Genomic DNA, 18342 nt, shown 5'->3' with positions numbered 1-18342 from the left:
TGGAGCATTATTATCAATATTCAGTGAAATAAATGTAATCGAACAAAAAGCAAACGACTGAAAACTGTTTTTTAAAAAACTAAACTAAACTGAAAGTCATTTGAGGCAACATATCTTGACTCAGATCAAGACTTTAACTTTTACTGGATAACTTTTCATCCAGTCTTATCTAACTTTCAGGCACGAGACGAGCCTCAAGTCATTTATTCTCTGTCAAGTCAAATAGCAAGTCATCAAAACAGTGATTTGAGTCAGTCTGCAAAGTAACGTGTATCTGTATCTGTGAGGTAAATGTTGTGGGACAAAGAGCACAACATCTCCCTTCAAAAAGTAGTTGAGGTGAAGACTAAAGCAGCATAAAGTGCCTCAAAATTGTATCTCACAGCACTTTATCAGCTGAACTTCAAGGTCTACAATCCCCACGGAGGCGAGGAGGAAACAGATAACTGCCGCATTTGGTTATAATTTAAATAGATATTTGTAACCACTTCAGAATTTTAAAAAGTTCATGTATCCAGTTTACAAGTCAAAACACGACCCTTTTTAATTATTGATGCTGGTTAACGATGAACGAGACAAGTCTGAACCTTGGTTGAAGAGGTTTTGAGGGAGCGTGTTCAGTCACTTCACAACTAATGGCCTACTTCATATCTGGAAGTTTAACCTTCACTTTTACATAAATGTCTATAAATCAGGTTTGAAATCACAGACGTGAATCTCCACCGGATAGGTCTGTGTGACTACTTTTGTGCTCACTAACCCTCTCAACAGCTCAACATCCCCGTGTTAATAACAAGACCGAACCCATTCAGATCTCAAGCATGGTATTGATGATATACCGAGTCCCCCAACATAGCCTTTTAAAGTAGTGTAAATCCTCGCATGTGTCATTTGTTTCTTTTACCCACAGTTATGAGCTGTTCTACTGTTACAAATTACCTCAGCATTCAGTGATGTGTGTGCGCGCAGATCGGTCAATGTGTCTCGAGTGTATCCGAGCATGCACATGTACTCGCTTGTGTGTGGTGAGTGAGGTAGAGACGGACTGACAGACGGGGTAAAAGAGAGAGTGCACTTAGTCAAACTCGAGACTTTTCCATGACCTGCTCCCTATGGCATGCACTCTATCTGAGAGACTGAGTGAACTGTATAGCTCTGTCAGTATAAACTTCTCAAGGGTCAACGCATCACTTCAGAGGGGAACGGAAAAAACTTTGAAACAACCTCTCTCTTCTTTTTTTTTTGTTGCAAGTTCAGTGCCAACTCACCTTCAAAAGAGAAGCACATCCACATGATTAATGACGCATGTCCGAGATAATTTAACTAAAGCAACTCGATCAGGTGCTACTAATCATGTTGCCTTTGAGAATTCCAAACATCTGAGCACTCTGGTCGTGAAAAACATAAAACATGCACACATTAGGTCTGTTTGCTGATAAAAAAAATTAAAAAAGCGACGTGGGAGGTGAGCCAAGTCGAATGCAACTTCTCTCACAGTGAAAGTCGGGCTAAAATGTAGAGAACAGAAACATTAATTCATGTTAGACATACTGTTCCACTTACATAAGTCCACGTGGGAGAGACAGAGCGACTTTTTTTTGGTTTATTTTCAATTGGAGTCTATTGATAGCACTTTAACGAGGCTTTATTGAAAAAAGAAAAACTCATGGAGTTTGTTTTTTTTAAACATTCTTGCCTCTTATGACCTCTTGTGCTTTTATGGTAGTTCAAAGACTCGACATGGATGATTTATCTTGAGTCTTCTTCTCTTTCACTTCACTTCCTCTCGTCTCGGCCTCACACCTGTAACAGCACACACACATCACTGCCACTCCAGTTTTGCATCTTAATTTTCTGCCTGTTTATCTCCCCCCTCTCTCTCTTCTCTACTTTTTTCCACCCTGGTCTCTAGGCAGTAAGGATTAGAGTGGCGGGGGCCATAAGCAGTCTATTTATATCAATGACAGCCTATGGAAGAACAGCAGGCTTTGGCTTAGCACATTAACACAAAAAAGTACAGTATAAAGCGGATGCCGGCAGACGTGTATTGATCAAAGCTTTAAAAGCTGGAGGATGAGACGGAGATGTACCTTACATCACCCTGTTAAATAGAGAATGAGTCCCAGGGCGCTCAGACTCATCTGTCCAAATATGTGCTGTGGTTGTGAGTCCAGCAGTTGCATTATGTCTTCAAAGGCCGGCCTGCTGACGTGCAGGTACAGAGAGCAGTTTGGCAGAGTCTGGAGAATGCTCGACTCTGATTAATGGTGATGTTGCGAAGGCTTTGTTTTGAATACCAATCACTACTTTGTGGTCCCCTGTTCTCGACTGGTGTATCACATGGCGCTGTGAATGTCAAATACTCTCAGGGGAGGGGACAGATCACAGCTATGGATGGGAAAAGCAACATCCAGAACTATGGAGAACCAGTTACAAATTGTCCGGTCCATCAGTAATGTATGCCTCTGAGGTTTTCAGCTCCTTTCTGTGTCTTTCTGACGTCGAACTCGTGCGTCTTCGCTGATGGTAACCTGAAACAAAGAGAGTCACGGCGGGGGAGGAGGAAACGGTCTAAAGCATTGTTTCATTTCAGGAAGAGAGATCACAACAGTGTTTCATGTGATGTCTGTCAAATGATAATTTCAAGTAAAAGGAGGAAACACTGTTAAACAATATGCTGACACATTATTCTATGCAACATGGGTTTTCTTGGGGAGTACTCGGGCATATGTGAAAAAAGTAGTATAAAGCCTTGTGGCTCCAAAAGAAGCTGCATGTAATCTGATAAACTGCCTCCAGCGATGTCAATCAGTGGCTAAGTTGCATTATGGGTAATGTAGGCACAGGTTTTAGGAGTGCAATATGTCTGAATTTTAGTTTAAAACATCGAAAAAATAGCAGATTTTTGTGAAATTTGTGAAGTTTAAATCAAGGAATGCCTCAGTGCAACTGCTTCCTATCCAAGCAGCATACGTTTTAGATGGCAGGCAGTTGCTACAGCTAGCTCTCAGGCTACAGGAAGCTAAAATTGATCAGAAATCAATGGGAAATGATAAAGTATAAGCAGAATCTGTAATGGCACTGGTATCAAATAAATCTTATCACTTCTCATCCCTAATGAGTTACCCTGACAGACTGCCAGAGGTCGTGTGCGTTTTTTCCATTCACGCTATTTGGAAAGTACGTGAATTAAGTTTTACGAGGTCACGGTGACACTAAACAAGTTCCAAAGTGTCATTTTCGCTATGGTTGCATTTTGCTTTATCTCATCCAGTCTTATCTAAACTGGCCACTACTAGAGACAGCCAGTGTGTAACCTGTGATTTATCCATGTCAAAGTGCAGGTGTTTCTTATGCTCTACCTCCTCAACATCCTTCGTCTTCCCTCGCCTGACCCCTTTCCCCTTTTAATCCTCCCTCCTTGTTGTACGCCTCTCAGCGTATCATACTCTTAGCTCTTCCCTTGTTGACAGTGCCAGATATGTGTCTACACTCGGTGGGCCGTCTCCAGACAGGTTATAAATAACTATCAGAGTTTTTGCTTCATGTCCTGAGAGCTCTACTTTCTTCTCACACTTGAGGAACCATGGGAAAAGAATCTTTCCCTTACGCACATGGCACTCATAATAACAGACACGGTTATACATAAAACCTCCGAGCACATGTGCCCGTTTGCAAGCTCTGCACAAACACACAGACACAGTTATGCATGCACACGCAGAATAAACCTTGGTGGCTTATACTGTAAGGCTGCAGCACTAAAATAGCAAGGTTAAAAGAACAGGGGCAGTGTTTATAATGAAATGTTAACTTACGTTACATAACGCGCACTGTGGGAATGCAGAGCACAGTTCTACTGTCATGTAAGTATGGGAAACTTGCTGAAACAACAGAATGGGATAAAAGTCTGGGAGAGTGAAAAATAGAAGGAACAAGAAAACAGCCACATCGGAGAAGTGGAAAAAGAGTTCATCGGATGAGCATTAATTTTCTGCTCGTGACAGACTGCACAGGGAGGGGTTGTGTTATGTGTGCATGGAGGGGTTGGTGTGAGTTTATGTGTAGAGGAGCGACAGTGAAACAGCGTTAATGTGGACTATAGTTGGGAGTCGGGGAGAATTCAGGGGTTGGCAGGTCAGTCTCTGCTGACACACTGGGATCAGCGATGGGATTGTTTCCACTGGAAAGAATTCCAAGAATGAGCTAGAAGAGCTATCAGTGACTTCACTCGCAGGGCTCTGACAACAGTTTCAATACACTGCCAGGCGCACACGCTCTCACACACATTCGAAGATACTGTGTCTCATGCCAACAATGGTGTGCGAGACACACTCCGTTTCCCCTATGTCACCGAGTACACGCTGACTCTCACTCGGCTCTCAGCTTACCATTTGCAAAATGAACGCCGTCACCTGACCACCAGCAGAGTGGAAAAATATGTTTCACACAGGATCCTATGCATGATTTGCTGTTTGTAAACACGCCAGGTGCAGTGAGCGATTCTGGAGAAAGATATAACTCATTGCTGAGTCTCATTTCCCACAAAACTCCCTCAGTTTGTGAGTCACCAGCCCAAAGCGTTGGTATTTGAGGGAATGAGACTCATCACGATAATAAAAAGTTAAGATGCTAAGTAAACACAGGCAGGGGGAAGGGTAGCTGCAGATACGGTTGAAAAGTTAGGGATTATTTCTTTTCTTTGAGGAAAATCCTGCTTAGCATACATTTTTAAAACATGTTGTAAAGCTAGCCAAAAAAAGGGGAAACATGAGATTTTAAAGCCACTGGAGACATGTGCTTATTCATGTATATAAAGTAGCTGCTTAGCTTAGCTTAGTTAAGCAGTTTTGTATGGACTAAACCAACAATTAGTTTGTTTAGAGGCGCAGTATTTAATTTCTGCCGCTAGTGGTCTCTCAATCAAAACAATTAAAAGCAAAGACAGAATAAGATGATGTGGTTACGTCGCCTGGGATCATGGGAATTGATGTCATCATTGATAATTCATTGGGCCCTGAACTTTGCTTTATCAACTGCTTTACCAAAATTACAACAGTCAGTCCTTACTCAGCTTTGCTTTTCTGAGCAGCGTCACATTTAGTTCTCAGTGTTGGACTATTTTTGCTTTGTCATCCAAATACTGTTTGTAGTAAGGCTTACAGGAGGCCGATGCGCCGGTTTATTTTCTTTCACTTCTGGCTCTCCTCTCCAAAATGATTCCAGTGTGTTTCCTGTGTGTGTTGCTTCTCTTGTGGGAGTGGTGTTTTGGTGTCAAGGGCAACAAGAGGGCTTCGCACATTTTAATTACCCGCTGCATTAATGGCAAAGGTTCCTTGGTGAGTTAATCAGCAGAGAAGTGGCTGAAACAGAGGAGCTGATGATAAGAGCTGCTCGAAAATGTCAAAATGCTACGGAAAGATGCTTCAGGGGCTCCCTCTCATGTCCCCTTAAAGCCCCAGAAACACTTCTTTATTAAAACTGAAGTATATTGCTTTCTCCAGTTATATTTGAAAAAGGACTCAAAGTTCAAAGGTCCCTGGCTGACGTCACACGATTGCGTGGCTGGATGCAAGTTCAGTTGGTCTCTCTGAGGTCGTCCTTTCCTAACTTCGCCTGATTTCTTCTTTCCATGATCTCATGACATTTTCCACTGAGATCAAGGAGCAGTCATTAAAAAAAAAACAGAGGATAAAGGACATTCCTTTTCTAGCCTATTCAGAGCGAGCCTCCGTCTCCCTGGGCCAGACACACACTCTGCTGCTGACCACCACTATCAGCTGGGGGGGTATTAATAACACTTTATGCTCCATTTTTTTCCAGGAAGAAGGAAGCAGGGCAGAATGTCAGTTCATTGTTCCCCTTCCAGGAAGTGACTTTAAGGCCCTGAGAGTACTACCTTGGCTGATCTATCAGGCCCTTGGCCCCCAAAGGCTCTACCGCAGCAACTCTGATGGACTATTCCCGGTACTCGGCAATCAAACTTGACCTGGCAGGTCACTAATACAGTACATAGCTGCAAATCACCTGAGAAGTTTCCATTGTAACAGCAATCAGAAAGCTTTCTGTTTATTCCTGTAAATCCCCCCTTTCCCCATTAGAACTTTTCCACTCAACCACATTTTATTAGTCTTGTATCATTGTGGTGAGTGTTTATGAGCAGAGCGTGAGGAGTTGCTTCCACAGGACTTTATACCCTGTCTATCCTCAGCATTTCTGCAATTGTACTTTTAAAAGCCTCCAAAGGTCGATAGGTCAAACCAATGTTCTTTATAACGCCGGACAGCATCATTAAAGGTGCACTATGTTGTTTTTCCAACTCAGAAAGATAATATTTACAATATAAGAGTCAGAAATTCCAGTCTAATTGAATAAACAAGCCGTCCTCAGAGGAAAATAAGGTCCTCAGAACACTGTTTGACGCAAGAAAGGTGGCAGGGTCCGACAAATATAAACAAAGTAAAAACAGTATGAAATTGTGTTGTCCTTTAAAGGTGCACTGTGTAGTTTTACTGGAGGAAATTTCAATCAGAAGAGAAAGATCTTCATTAACTCTTCATTTTAATGAAGACAACACAATTTCATACTGTTTTACTTTGTGTGGCGGACCCTGCCACTTTTCTAGCTTCAAACAGTGTTCTGGGGAGCTGATCCTCTGAGAACACCTTGTTTATTCAGTTATTGAAAAGATGAATGTTTGAGTTTTTCTACATACCTCATTAATATTGTAAATATAATTCTGAGTATGATTTTCTTCTCCAAAACCTACACAGTGCACCTTTAAACAAACATAAGCTGTTAGCTAAGCTGTTCAGAGCTCTGGAAAAAGATTTTGTTGTAACCAAGAGTCAGATTGTGTGTGTTTGTGTGCAAGTTGAAGACAGGAAGTAGCATGTGGCCTGTTCTCGCTTCTACATTTGATACATGCGTCTGTATTCGTAGAGAGATTCTGAGCAGGAAGCAGTACTGCTTTCCTCTAACCGCTGCAGGTGAAGTTCAGCGGGGAAAAGAAGGGGGGTTTACAGAAAAGGAAAAAGAAAGTAAACACAGAAGTCTCTCGGTAACAATACTTTAAATGCACTTGAGGATTGCCCCTGTAAAAGTCTCATTTTACTTTGTACCATAAAAACAGCAGTAACTCTTCACACAGTTGGATAGCAAATTCAAATGTTTATTTACAGCCTCTGTTAATTGTCACAGAGAAAAAGTGGTCTAAATACAAAAAAAAACAAAACAAAAAAAAGAAAGATGGCGGCTAATCTCCCTGAGCTTTACAAAAACAACGTGGGACCTGTAGGTGACAGACAGGAGAAAGAGAGAGATGTTCTGTACACAGCCCTAATGCCACTCAAAATGAGAAATTACAAAGAACACATCTCAGTCATGCTTGTACAACAGTATTTCATATTGCGTACACAAAAGTGAACTTTTTTTCCACGAGTTGACTGACAAGACTTGTTCCACAAACAATAAGCGGTGCTGTGACGATTGAACAAAAAAAAGAAGAACACCAAGTTCTGAAATTGCAATACAAAAACAGAAATGACAAACGTTTACACCAGAGAACAGTTAAGATTTCCCATAAAGAGCTTTTTTGGCAAACATCAGGACTAATCGTACTGTGGATAAAAGGAGTTTAAGATATTGTCTAACTTATTTGTGTCCGCTACAGTGTCAATTCATTGTGACCTGAACTTCACGGTGTTGTAAGTATGGCTGTTTTCAAAGAAAAGAACAGGAAGACGAGGAAAGACTTTCAGTTTGGGTGTTTACAGCTCAGAGCGATTCTCAGTCTTTGTCCTTCTAAAAAAGTAAACCAAACCCAAAGTTCAAACAAGATCAGAGCGCTGACAAGGCCTCGAGGGGTTGGCTTCACTGGGAACAAGTATTTACACATCCTTCATTGGGTCTGTACATTACTTTATCAACTGCCTTTTTTCAAAAATGACAGACCTTACTCAGCTTTGCCCTTCTGCTCAAGTCACATTTTTAATTTGTCATACAAGTATTGTTTGTAAAAAAAGGCTTACAGGGGACGATGTGATGACGAGCATGCCTGCAAAAGAAGCCTTTGTACACTGAAGTTATCACATAAGCATGGCGGAGCATGCTGGTCTATTTTTTCTTTCACTTTCTCCTCACTTCTCTAAAATTATTCCCGGTTTGCCTTTTTTACTGTGAATGCCTGACGTACAGTCACCAAAAATATGTCAAATTTAGTTGCATGGAGGGAAATCCCAGTAACATTATACACAGAACACCCACTTCTTCTTCAAAAAAAGAGACAAATCACAAAACATTCACTTCCCAGAAACCCACAAATCTATGAACAGCAGTGGCAATCACAAATATTCAACATATCGATCCAGAAACTGAACACGGGTATGGACGGTGTACTGTAGACGATAATCCCCACGGGTAGCACAATAGTTCTGTATGCGAGTATGAAGTCTCTGGGGTCATGACGCCAGCCATTTTTGGAGTATAGTACAGAGCAGTCGTAGCCCCCCGCAGTGCAGGAGCTGTCCGTGGAGCACTGAGCTGCCGCTGTCCAACATGACATCCGTTCTGGGCCGAGACACACGCGGTGGTAGGCATGGTAGGAAAAGTGAAGGTCAGAGGTGTGCGTGTTTGTTTTTTTCAAGCCCGTTTTGATGCGTTTTCAGTCCGGGAGGGTGAATCATCTTATGAGAAAAAAGTGTGTATTGCTTGTCTTGTGGGAGTGATGCTTTGGTGTCGAGGGCAACGAGATGGCGTCACGAGACACTGGATGTGCGTCTGCCAGTCGAGTCTGTCGGAGTGCTGAGGTGCAGTGGAACCAGTGTGGAAAAGGGAGAGAGTCAGACAGAAAGAAAAGTATGGGTGCTGCGACACAGCCTCTAGTGCTGAGAATTCTGCAGCGGCTGTCCGTTTGGGATGCTGCCATTATTCTGCTGCTCTTCCTCTTCTTCCTCCTCCTCCTCCTCCTCCTCTTCGCTGACCAGAAACTCCTCTGGAGGCCAGCGAAGCTCGCCGCTCTCGACTTCTCCCTCCGTCGGCTCAACCACGATGGATGGCAGACGATCTTTGAGCTTACAGCAACGGTCGAAGTCTGACGGGTCGGGGAATATCTGAAGAGGAAAGACAAGTAAAATACTGGTCATTTATCTTTCATTAAAGCTACTAGAAGAAACTTTACTTTTTTTGGTGACCCCTGTGGACAAAAGACGACGAAAACAAGTAAATTGTTTTAGTTTTGTACCCCAAAGTGAACTCATCCAAACCGGCCTCACTTGTTTGTGTAGCTCACAAGCACGTTTCATAACCAGTTTAAAGTTCCTTGTTGTACATTTAACTTCAGGAAGTAATACAAGTGATTTTCAGAGCTGCAGAGCAGTACTTCTCAAGTTTGGAGAGTCAGCTGTCCCCTATTTTAAGGCAAGAAGTTATTTGTGAGCATATTTCTGATCAGTGCTAAGTATGCGGTAGGCTTCGGGATACCAGAATTGAGCTTTGCAGAAGTGTCGCAGGCACATCTACAAGGCTAAACAACTGTGAAGGAAGTGATGTGAAGACTAAACATCTGTGACGGGAAGTGGTTGCTTAAAATCCTAGTGGCATACCTGCTTCTAGCCCAGCCCACATTCCTCTGACAGCCTTTCCACATAGGTGCTCACCCAAAAAACATTTTGCAGTTACATCAGTGGCGGTGAATGGGCAAATGAAGCATGTCTAGCGAGACTTACGGCAAATGCTGCATCATGTTTAATCTAAATGCTTTGGGAGGCATCGTGCCAAGCAGCTCATAGCTGCTTACGAACTCATCCAGTTCCACGTCAGCCGCTACTCAGAAGATTATACAAGAGCATAATCATGGTATTTCAAATCAGCAGTGAGTTGAAAACACAAAAAGGTGAAGGTTTACGCAGACATGATTTGTGCATAAATATCCGTCCATCCCTATAACAGTGAGCATTTAGTGCCGAGTACTTTATTTATATTCCCGTGGAGATGGAGTTGGAAAAAAGGTTTAGGAAAGAACATGAGTTATCTGCAAATCCAGGCTGATACGACTGCTTATAAACGCAGCGTGCCACACTAAAATGTTTGGATCTAAACTGAAGGGCATGAGAGACATTCTGACAAGAGCGATTACATGCATTCCCTGTCCTGGCAAGATCGGACATCAACCTCAGACTTTCTCTGTTCTCAGGAACTGGAGAAATGGCCCAGGGGAAAAAATGCCTGCCACTCCTGGTCCAAGAACAGCATTTTTTTTTTTGCTGTTGTTTGGATAAAGTGGATGAATATTTTTAGACCTGCATATTTCACTCCAAGACATTGGAGAGAGGGGGTGCGGGGGGGTGCTGATGTCGCTGTCTGGGCAACGAGCCGAGTGGAAAGAAAGCATTAGATGAGGCGGGAGAGAGACTGACACGAGGAGAGAGGAGAAGAGATAGAGGGGATCCAGCTGTGTCCAAGTCTCCATGAATTCCATAGGAGACAGATGAGAAGGGAGGGGAAAGACAAAAAGCTATAAATATGCCCTGTGAATGTGAGAATTTGTCAGGTTATGAAAGCATGTATGCGTCTATGGGAGGCTTTTCTGGTCTCTAAAAACAGCTGCAGTTTAGAACCATGCCAAGAGGTGCGATTATATGCGTCTATGTGTGTGTTCACATCTAATGCCTGCGTGTAGCTGCATTTCCTGGCCTGCATCACCAATCCTCCCTGTGCGTCAGCACCAATGGGAGTTGGGCAGTGAATGACCTTGCCTTTGGACCCCTAGCTAACACATGTCATAACTTGTTTCACTTCCAGTGGCAGGAAGCGACGACACATCATCAGCCAGGCACAATACTAGCTATTTTAGGATCTTCTGGGGTGTGTGGTGGGGTTGGGAGGGGGGTGCAGACTCTACGCCTGAATCATGACATTGCCTTTTGACATGATAATTCAGTAAATCTGGAACTATTTGCTCACCCTTTCATTTCAATACCTTTTAGGAGGTGCAGCTGGAATTTAATAGTCACACAATGTGTCAAAGCCCCCGGCACCAATAACGGAGGAAGTGACTGGTAGCAACACGACTGCTTCATACAGTGCTGCTTTGAGGAGTGGCTGGGACCTTGGGCAAATGGCCGAGCGAGGATGGAAAGAAAAGAATTGGCAACCGCCTTTACTCCCGTTTCACCCCCTCATCCGCTCCTCTCATCCCCTCAGACAGACTCGCAGCTGGAGTGTGAACTGTGAGGAGAGGAAGCCAGTCTTTTCCTCTGGGTCAGTCTATATCCTCTCAGAGTCAATGTCAACATACAGCATGGCATTAGCAGACTATTGTATTAGGTTTACCTTTAAATTTAAGATAATAAATCTTGCTTGATCTCTCTCAACACGAAGCAGCCTTTTAGCCCTGTGAGTTGTAAAAGCCTCAGCAGGTGGAACTTGCTCAGCTCCAGGATATTTTAGTACCCTTGACCTTATGATACTGGTGTCAACTCTGACCCACCAGTTGAGATGCAGCTTTGCTAATCATTAAACTTCCTGTCTAAAATCACAAATGGTCTTTCATCATCTTTTTTACAGAAAAAAAAAAAGCTGTTGGTACTAAGTAAGGGTCCTTTCATTCTTTTCTCACCCTCGAATTCAGATGTGACACTAATATAAGCAAGCAGCTGTGTGTTTAAGTAGTTTTTGTTTCCACCACGGCCCTGTTGAGCTGACAGTAAAACAAAGCCGCTGGCAACACCTTGTCAAGACCACCTGATGGCTGCTTCTCTCATCTCTCTCAATCTGCAGTTTATTTTTGTCACAGGCTGCAGTGAATGACAGACAATTTCCCCACATATATATTTACTTTGCATGTTTTAACTTGCGACCTCAAATGTCATCTAAAAAGGAGCGAGGGATGTCGAGCTTTTATGCAATATATTCTCAGCACTGTTAATTATCTAGCTTTTAAAATTTAAAAGGAGACATTATGCTCATTTTCAGCCTCATTTTTTTTAATTTGGGGTTTCTACTAGAATAGGTTTACAAGCTTTAGTGCTAAAAAAAACCATCTAGGAGGCCCCACCCTCCTAAATACCCAGTCTCCTCTGATTGGTCTGCTCACACATGCCTGACCAAGCACTGCTAACAAAAATAAAGCAGCTGTGCTAAATCAAATTTTTACTTGCCAAACTAGCAGCGGGCTATAAATTATGCAAATGTCTGATGTGGTGACTTTGAGTGACATCACAATGTCACAGAACTAAAGGTGGGACGTATGATGAGCTGTTCAGGAGCTTCTGTTGGTGCAGACTTTGACCTTTCAAGGTACTTTTACATGCACAAGAACAGAAAAAAGGAAAGGAAAAACAATGAGAAAACATGATATCTAAATAAATAAATAAATAAATATCAGATCTAGACATATTTTTGCCATTATACTTTCATGAGAAAATACATTTGTTAGCCTCATGATGATAAACATGATCAAACTGAGGTGTGTGTGAAACTGTAAATGTAAGGGCAGGGAATTGGGATGGCTGCGGTGTGTCACTGTGTGCATTTGTTTGTCCTACCTGGAAGGAGAGTCTGTCCTTGCTGGGGCTGAGCCTCATGTCCTCCATGGGGGTGCTGCTGATCATCACCTCAGTCATATCTCGGCCGGGCACAAACACTGGGCTGCAGGGTTGATGAGGAAAGAAGTGATGTCGTTAGAGAAAATGCATACTACACACGACCTTACAGTTAATTTAAATGTGGTGCTCATTTGTTTTGTCCTAAATCTATCAGGGGACAGTCCGGTTGTATACGGTGAGGACGAACGGATGCTAGAAGTCATGGTAATTAAAGCCTTTCAAAACTGCATGTACCAAAAAGAGAAAACCAACAAACACTGAATTTATCAAGCCATCCTGATGTACACACACTGTCAAAATCTGAGGGTCATTGTTGTTTTACCTGCACATGTTCAACAGTTTTGTTTATACCCTGCACATCTTGACCACAACACAACAAGCATCCCGTCCGTGCTATGCTAATGCACTGCAAAGCTGCACAGCTCAAGCTGCGGCTTGCATAAGGCGTCCGTTTCTAAATACAGGATGATGTGCTCTTGCTCTAGCAACCGGAGAACACAGTCATTGTGAGAGTGTGCTGGGGGCGTGCTGTGGTATTTGACTGAGGTGGAACTCAATGCACTCAGTTCCATCAAAGCTTGGCCAAACTTTCCATTTTCGATGAAAGTAGCAAGAGTTTGTTTATCCACGTTCAGTGCATCCGCCATTCAGCATCGTCAGTAGTAAAGCTTTAAACAAATGACTCAAAAGCAGGTCCCAGGACTGACATAGAACGCTGTCTTGAGACAAGATGCTGAGCAGCCTTCTCACGCTCTCTATTTAAAGCCCGGTGCCTTGTGGTTAGTGGCCACAGGCTTGTGGTTTCTGTGGTCACTGGCTAAACAGAACAAAGAAAATAGAACAGGACACTCACATCCTCACATTATCTGAGTCAATGGATTTGTTTTTGTTGTGTTTTTTGGGGGGGAAGAGATGTGTCGGATTCGCTTGACCTACTTTGAATCTTTAAAAAAATGTTTATTTTTGGATACAGCAGAATGGCAAAAAAATATTGTGGTAGTGATTAAAGCATGGTTTGATTATGTAAACACGTTCCACAGAATTCATTTCACCGCTCACCACAGTCTTAAATCATCTATCAAAAGCACCCTGGCTTCAAAACGCAATTAGATAACACTTCTGAAAAATCTGAAAATACTGAATCATGTCTGCGTTTGATGAGTTGCGCAAACAGAAATCCCCTTTAAAAACAAACCGTGTCACAACCTGCAATATTTTTTACTTCATCTGCAAGCACAACATGAAGCACATTCTCTGGAAGTACAGTGCCGTATTTCTGTCTCCAGTTATGACTCATACTGAGAATACTCCTCATGAAGATATCTATAGATTTCCATTTTTACTGGCACATGAATTTCCTGAAATAAAAAAATTCTGTCAAACTGTACATGGAAGTGCAGTTTATATTCCAGGACAACTGAAACCTGCACAAATTAGGCTTTCATTTTATGTAACCAGGGCTCCAGACTATCTTTTTAGACTGGTGCGCCTAACTTTTTCATTTAATGACAATTAGCATGCAAACCAGCGAGACTTTGCCCGTCCCGGTCCACAGTGTAAACACCAACACTCTATTGCGCCAACTGACAACCAAGCTAACGGCAGCTACAGTTAGCCGTTACTCTGGTGATACGCTGCCTCCCATTTGTTGCTAGCGTGACGACAACAGCTGGCCAATTCTTACATATTGCAACTTTAATAGAAAAAACAATTATAAGATTATAATTGATATTGGGAAGACTCATTATTTATAGTCATATAGTCTCACTTTGAATTCAACAACAAGAACAACACGAGTCCCTCCTAATCTGTGGAGATGGCTCAGTCAATGATTTCTGATAAAGCCCCCCCAGGGCTACCAAGCTTTCACATTGGGCATCTACAACAGTCAATCAGTGCAGGAACAGACACACACACATTACAGTCTTCGTGTAGTACACTCAATAAAGACACACATTTAACACAAATTCATCCTGAGGAGGAGAGAATCGCGTGACACAAGATCATTAACCCCTGCAGCATTTATCCGTTTTTCCACTACTGCCTGCATTTACACATGTCCCTTTTCTCCATGAGGGAACACTGACATCGCAGCAGGGTGTATTGTGGCTTTAAAAAGTGAGGAAATCAGAAAAGCTTCTGGCTGAATTCAAGCGAGGTAACCTTTACTGCACCAGTCAGACGACGCGGCATACTTGGCCAAAACAATACCCGGATATCCAAAAATAAAAGAGAAGGAGGCTTGAAGGATACGCGAGGTTTAACATGGAAAATATTATGTCAAGCGGGGCTGATCTTGAAGTTATTTCATCCTTGAGTGGGGTGCAGAGAGGGTGAGGCAGGCATGCAAAAAGAAGCAGCGGAGAACGGGGAGGAGGAGGAGGGGATGGAGGGATGAGCGGTGACAGTGAAGACCTGAGCCGAGGAAGAGGAGGAGAGGGGAAGAAGAGGGGAGGGAAGGGAAAGAAAGATAAACACTCGGGTCTTGCCAGTCATATTTCTGTTCGGGGATCGTATAAACATCCTGCTCGGCTAAGAATAACAGAACATCGGCCTAATAAAACATAAAGGGGCACAATGAGGAGGAAGTGGGGGTGCGCGGCTAACAAGTCAACCTGGGAGGAAACAAACATGCAGTCACATCTATTACAGCTTCACTGAGTGGTATACTTGATTCCTGGAGAGGAGAAGTTAAGTGATCTATAAGTGAGATCAGCATGGTGCACAGCTAGTTAACTGGAGCCCAAGAGCACATACCTAGCAGCAATGTCTAAATGATGATGCTGCAGCTGCAATATAAGAGGCAGGTGATGAAGATGCACATTTTTAAAAGAGCCTGTATAGAATAATGAGGCTGGTGTGGCAGATGGCTCTTTACCTCCTGACCCAGTCAAGATAATGCACACCTGACCCAGCAGGACTCCTAATGCCACGTCCAGTCAGGGCACAGATGGACAGCAGGGATAAGCTGATATCGATCACAAAAGATTTGAGTGCTAGCATTTTTATTTTGCCAAATTTCTAAAAGATATTGCGATAACATCAGTTATTTCAAATTCACTTGGCCATGATAACCGTGTAGTGAAAAATCTGACATCGTGATAGCCCCACTCCAAATATCAATATTGCAATATTCCCAACTGCAATATCAAAATCACAGAAGCCGCAGTTTATTGATAAAAGCTCAAAACGTCAACATTTTGATAAAAGTACCGTAGTGCTGCAGAGACGTCACAAATCTTGCTCTCCAGATGTAAAACGACATGTTTGTTCGCCACAGACCCCAACAAATGTCACATCATCGTGATTTTACCCGCTTTTTTTCAGTGAAAATAAAGATTTAGACCAGTCTAGTCTAACCTGAATCATATCAGCGTGTTAAAATACCCATAATGATTTTCTTTTTTAGCATATCAAGAGCAAAATGTGACGTTTCTTGACTCGCAACTCGAAGCCACTGGAAAAAGACATGCTTTATTTAGCTGCCTCCTCATGTTCTACTTTGTAAAACATCTACCTAACCTCATTATACAGTGACCATATTTCCTGAGCGCGTTACCTAATCATGACACCAGGTTCATCCACCTGTCTCTATACAAGACTATACAAGGCCAAGGCCATGCTAGCGCCACATATGTCTGTGCACTGTAGAGGCACTGACAGGAGCCCCGAGTGGTCTCTGCAGCAGTCCGGGGGAATTTACATCTTGCATTATCAACATTGTTTCCCCTCTGCCACCCCACACTTCTTACTACTACGATCATAAATCTCGGCCTGTGTAAAGCTTCTGGCGTTCGGTGCCAACGCTGCCACGGCTCTGCAGGTATGTGGGCGGCGCGGGGACTGAGTAAGACCCCCAGGAGCGTGCTGCTGGAATGAATGGGTTGTATCCAGATTCCTGTGGGTTGAGTCTGCCACTGAAAACACATCGTGGATCAGTTACCACTCCGGTGCCTTAAATGTAATCTTAGTGATGTGTGTGGGAGTGGAAAAATGAGTCTAAGAAACTTGCACCAAGTTTTTCTATATATGCTGTTGTGCAGAAAAAAAATGTCTTCCTGTTCACACCGAGAGCCACAGGAGGTTTTAGGGGAACTCGCAGCATGCAGATCCAATAATGCTCAAAAGTTTCTGGTCTTACTTCTGAAATTAAACTGCAGTAGAAGTGAAACCCTGTTTGTGGATTTTTCTCATAACATTACAGCGCAGAGAGGCAACAGAGGCAGGCACCCGGGCGATAAAGCAACGTGTGGTTACAGTAAAACAGGTCGATTCTGAACTTCCTGGTAGAGACAGCCAGAAGCCTGCTGAGGTTTGAACAGTGCTCGCAAAAAAAAAAAAACAATGTTTCAAAGCGTCTTGCATATCCTCTGTACAGACAGGAAAACACTCGACAGATAAGAGAAGAGAAAGGCTCAGATAAACAAAGATGCACTCAGCACCCCTGCGTCAAGAAGAAACTCAAGGAGGCAGGGTGCAGATTGTGGAAAAAGACACCGATAATAGACAGAAGTAATAGATAGGAGCAGAGTGCATCCTTCTCCAATTGCACTGCACCTGCAGCACGAAAGACCAACGGATGAAAGCTACCGAAATGTTCAAGGATACACAAAAAATGTCTTTAAAAAAGGTGGATTAAAGTGCATTTTAACCCTTAATGTAACAGCTGAGAATGAATGACCTTTTCTGACAAAGCACACGCAGCATGAGTATCAAACTGAGGGCTGACTGAGACACAGAATTGTCTTCTTTTTCCAACCTGTTTGACATTTCTACATTTTCAGGGGCAATACCCCACAGAAAAATCTTAAAGGAAACAGGAGTGGGTGTAGCAACAAAGGTGGCTCATTCTGAAGGGAAATCACCAACCTCAAAAAGACCTCATTGTTTCTTACCTGTCAGGTGCAAAGCAAACACATAGTGTTTGATTACTGATTTAGACTTTTTTTTTTTTTCTATCAAGCAACTGACAAGCACAAAAAAAAAATCAAGCGTGTGAACAGGTGAGAGGAAAAGAAGATGAGGACTCACCAGTAGATCTGCGGGGAATATACAGACATGAATTCACACCTGCTGTCAATCCTGCTGATTAGGGAATGTAATTTACAGCCACTGACTTCTTCTCTACTTTTTTTTTTTTTCTCTTTTACAGCCTCTTTACTTTTCTTCTCTCAGCTCGCAAAGCGAAAGCAACTCTGCGACGGCTCGGGACGAGGACTCGGCTCTTTAAATTGGTTGCGTCTGATCATCCACACGGTTTGTGTTGAGTATTTATCCGAGAGGCGTGTGCTTCTTCCAGCCGGGGACACGCCCCCTCCCTGCACGGGCCAGAAAAACCTCAATGGCAGCTCATTACCGGCAGCAGCCAATCAGAGCGCAGGTGGCTCTTGCGCCGTCCGCACCCCACCCCCTCCCTCCCTCAGCCCCCTGATGACGACAGCAGCCGCTGAACCCTCTCATTGGGAATGGAGAAGAAGATACTGCATGATGCTATTGATTTGTAGTCTCCAAGGCAACAAAATGACAGTCTTATCCTCTACTTTTTTTCTTTTTTTTGAATGAAAAAAAAAAAAAAAACCCACACTGATTCCTCCGCGAGGTGATCCGTGACATTTATCCAAATGAGGAGAGAGGCAGAGGGGGAGGGGGATGGGAGGGAGCTCATCTGCCTGGGCTCATTCACAAATATATTCCAAGGGCAACTCAATGTCTGCATGTTTCAGTCACAATGAGTTGTCCT

General features: G+C 43.0%; 1 protein-coding gene across 2 annotated transcripts; it reads right to left on the bottom strand.

Annotated features, from left to right (window-relative positions):
- Positions 1 to 7147: 7147 nt before the first annotated feature.
- lbh (LBH regulator of WNT signaling pathway) lies at positions 7148 to 17907 on the bottom strand. 2 transcript variants are annotated; one of them, XM_084382271.1, is made up of 3 exons: positions 17634 to 17907; positions 12543 to 12645; positions 7148 to 9107 (listed from the first exon to the last, which is right to left on the bottom strand). In XM_084382271.1, the coding sequence occupies exons 1-3, from the start codon at positions 17660 to 17662 to the stop codon at positions 8877 to 8879; spliced, it is 363 nt and encodes a 120-aa protein (XP_084238397.1). In that variant the 5' UTR covers positions 17663 to 17907; the 3' UTR covers positions 7148 to 8876. The 2 variants fall into 2 exon arrangements, with proteins under 2 accessions (XP_084238397.1, XP_084238398.1); XM_084382272.1 differs by lacking the exon at positions 17634 to 17907 and adding an exon at positions 17498 to 17587.
- Positions 17908 to 18342: the final 435 nt, after the last annotated feature.

Source organism: Pagrus pagrus (assembly GCF_965226575.1).
Source record: "Pagrus pagrus genome assembly, chromosome: 18".
Lineage (NCBI taxonomy): Eukaryota > Metazoa > Chordata > Actinopteri > Spariformes > Sparidae > Pagrus > Pagrus pagrus.
This window is presented reverse-complemented; position numbering and strand designations above follow the sequence as displayed.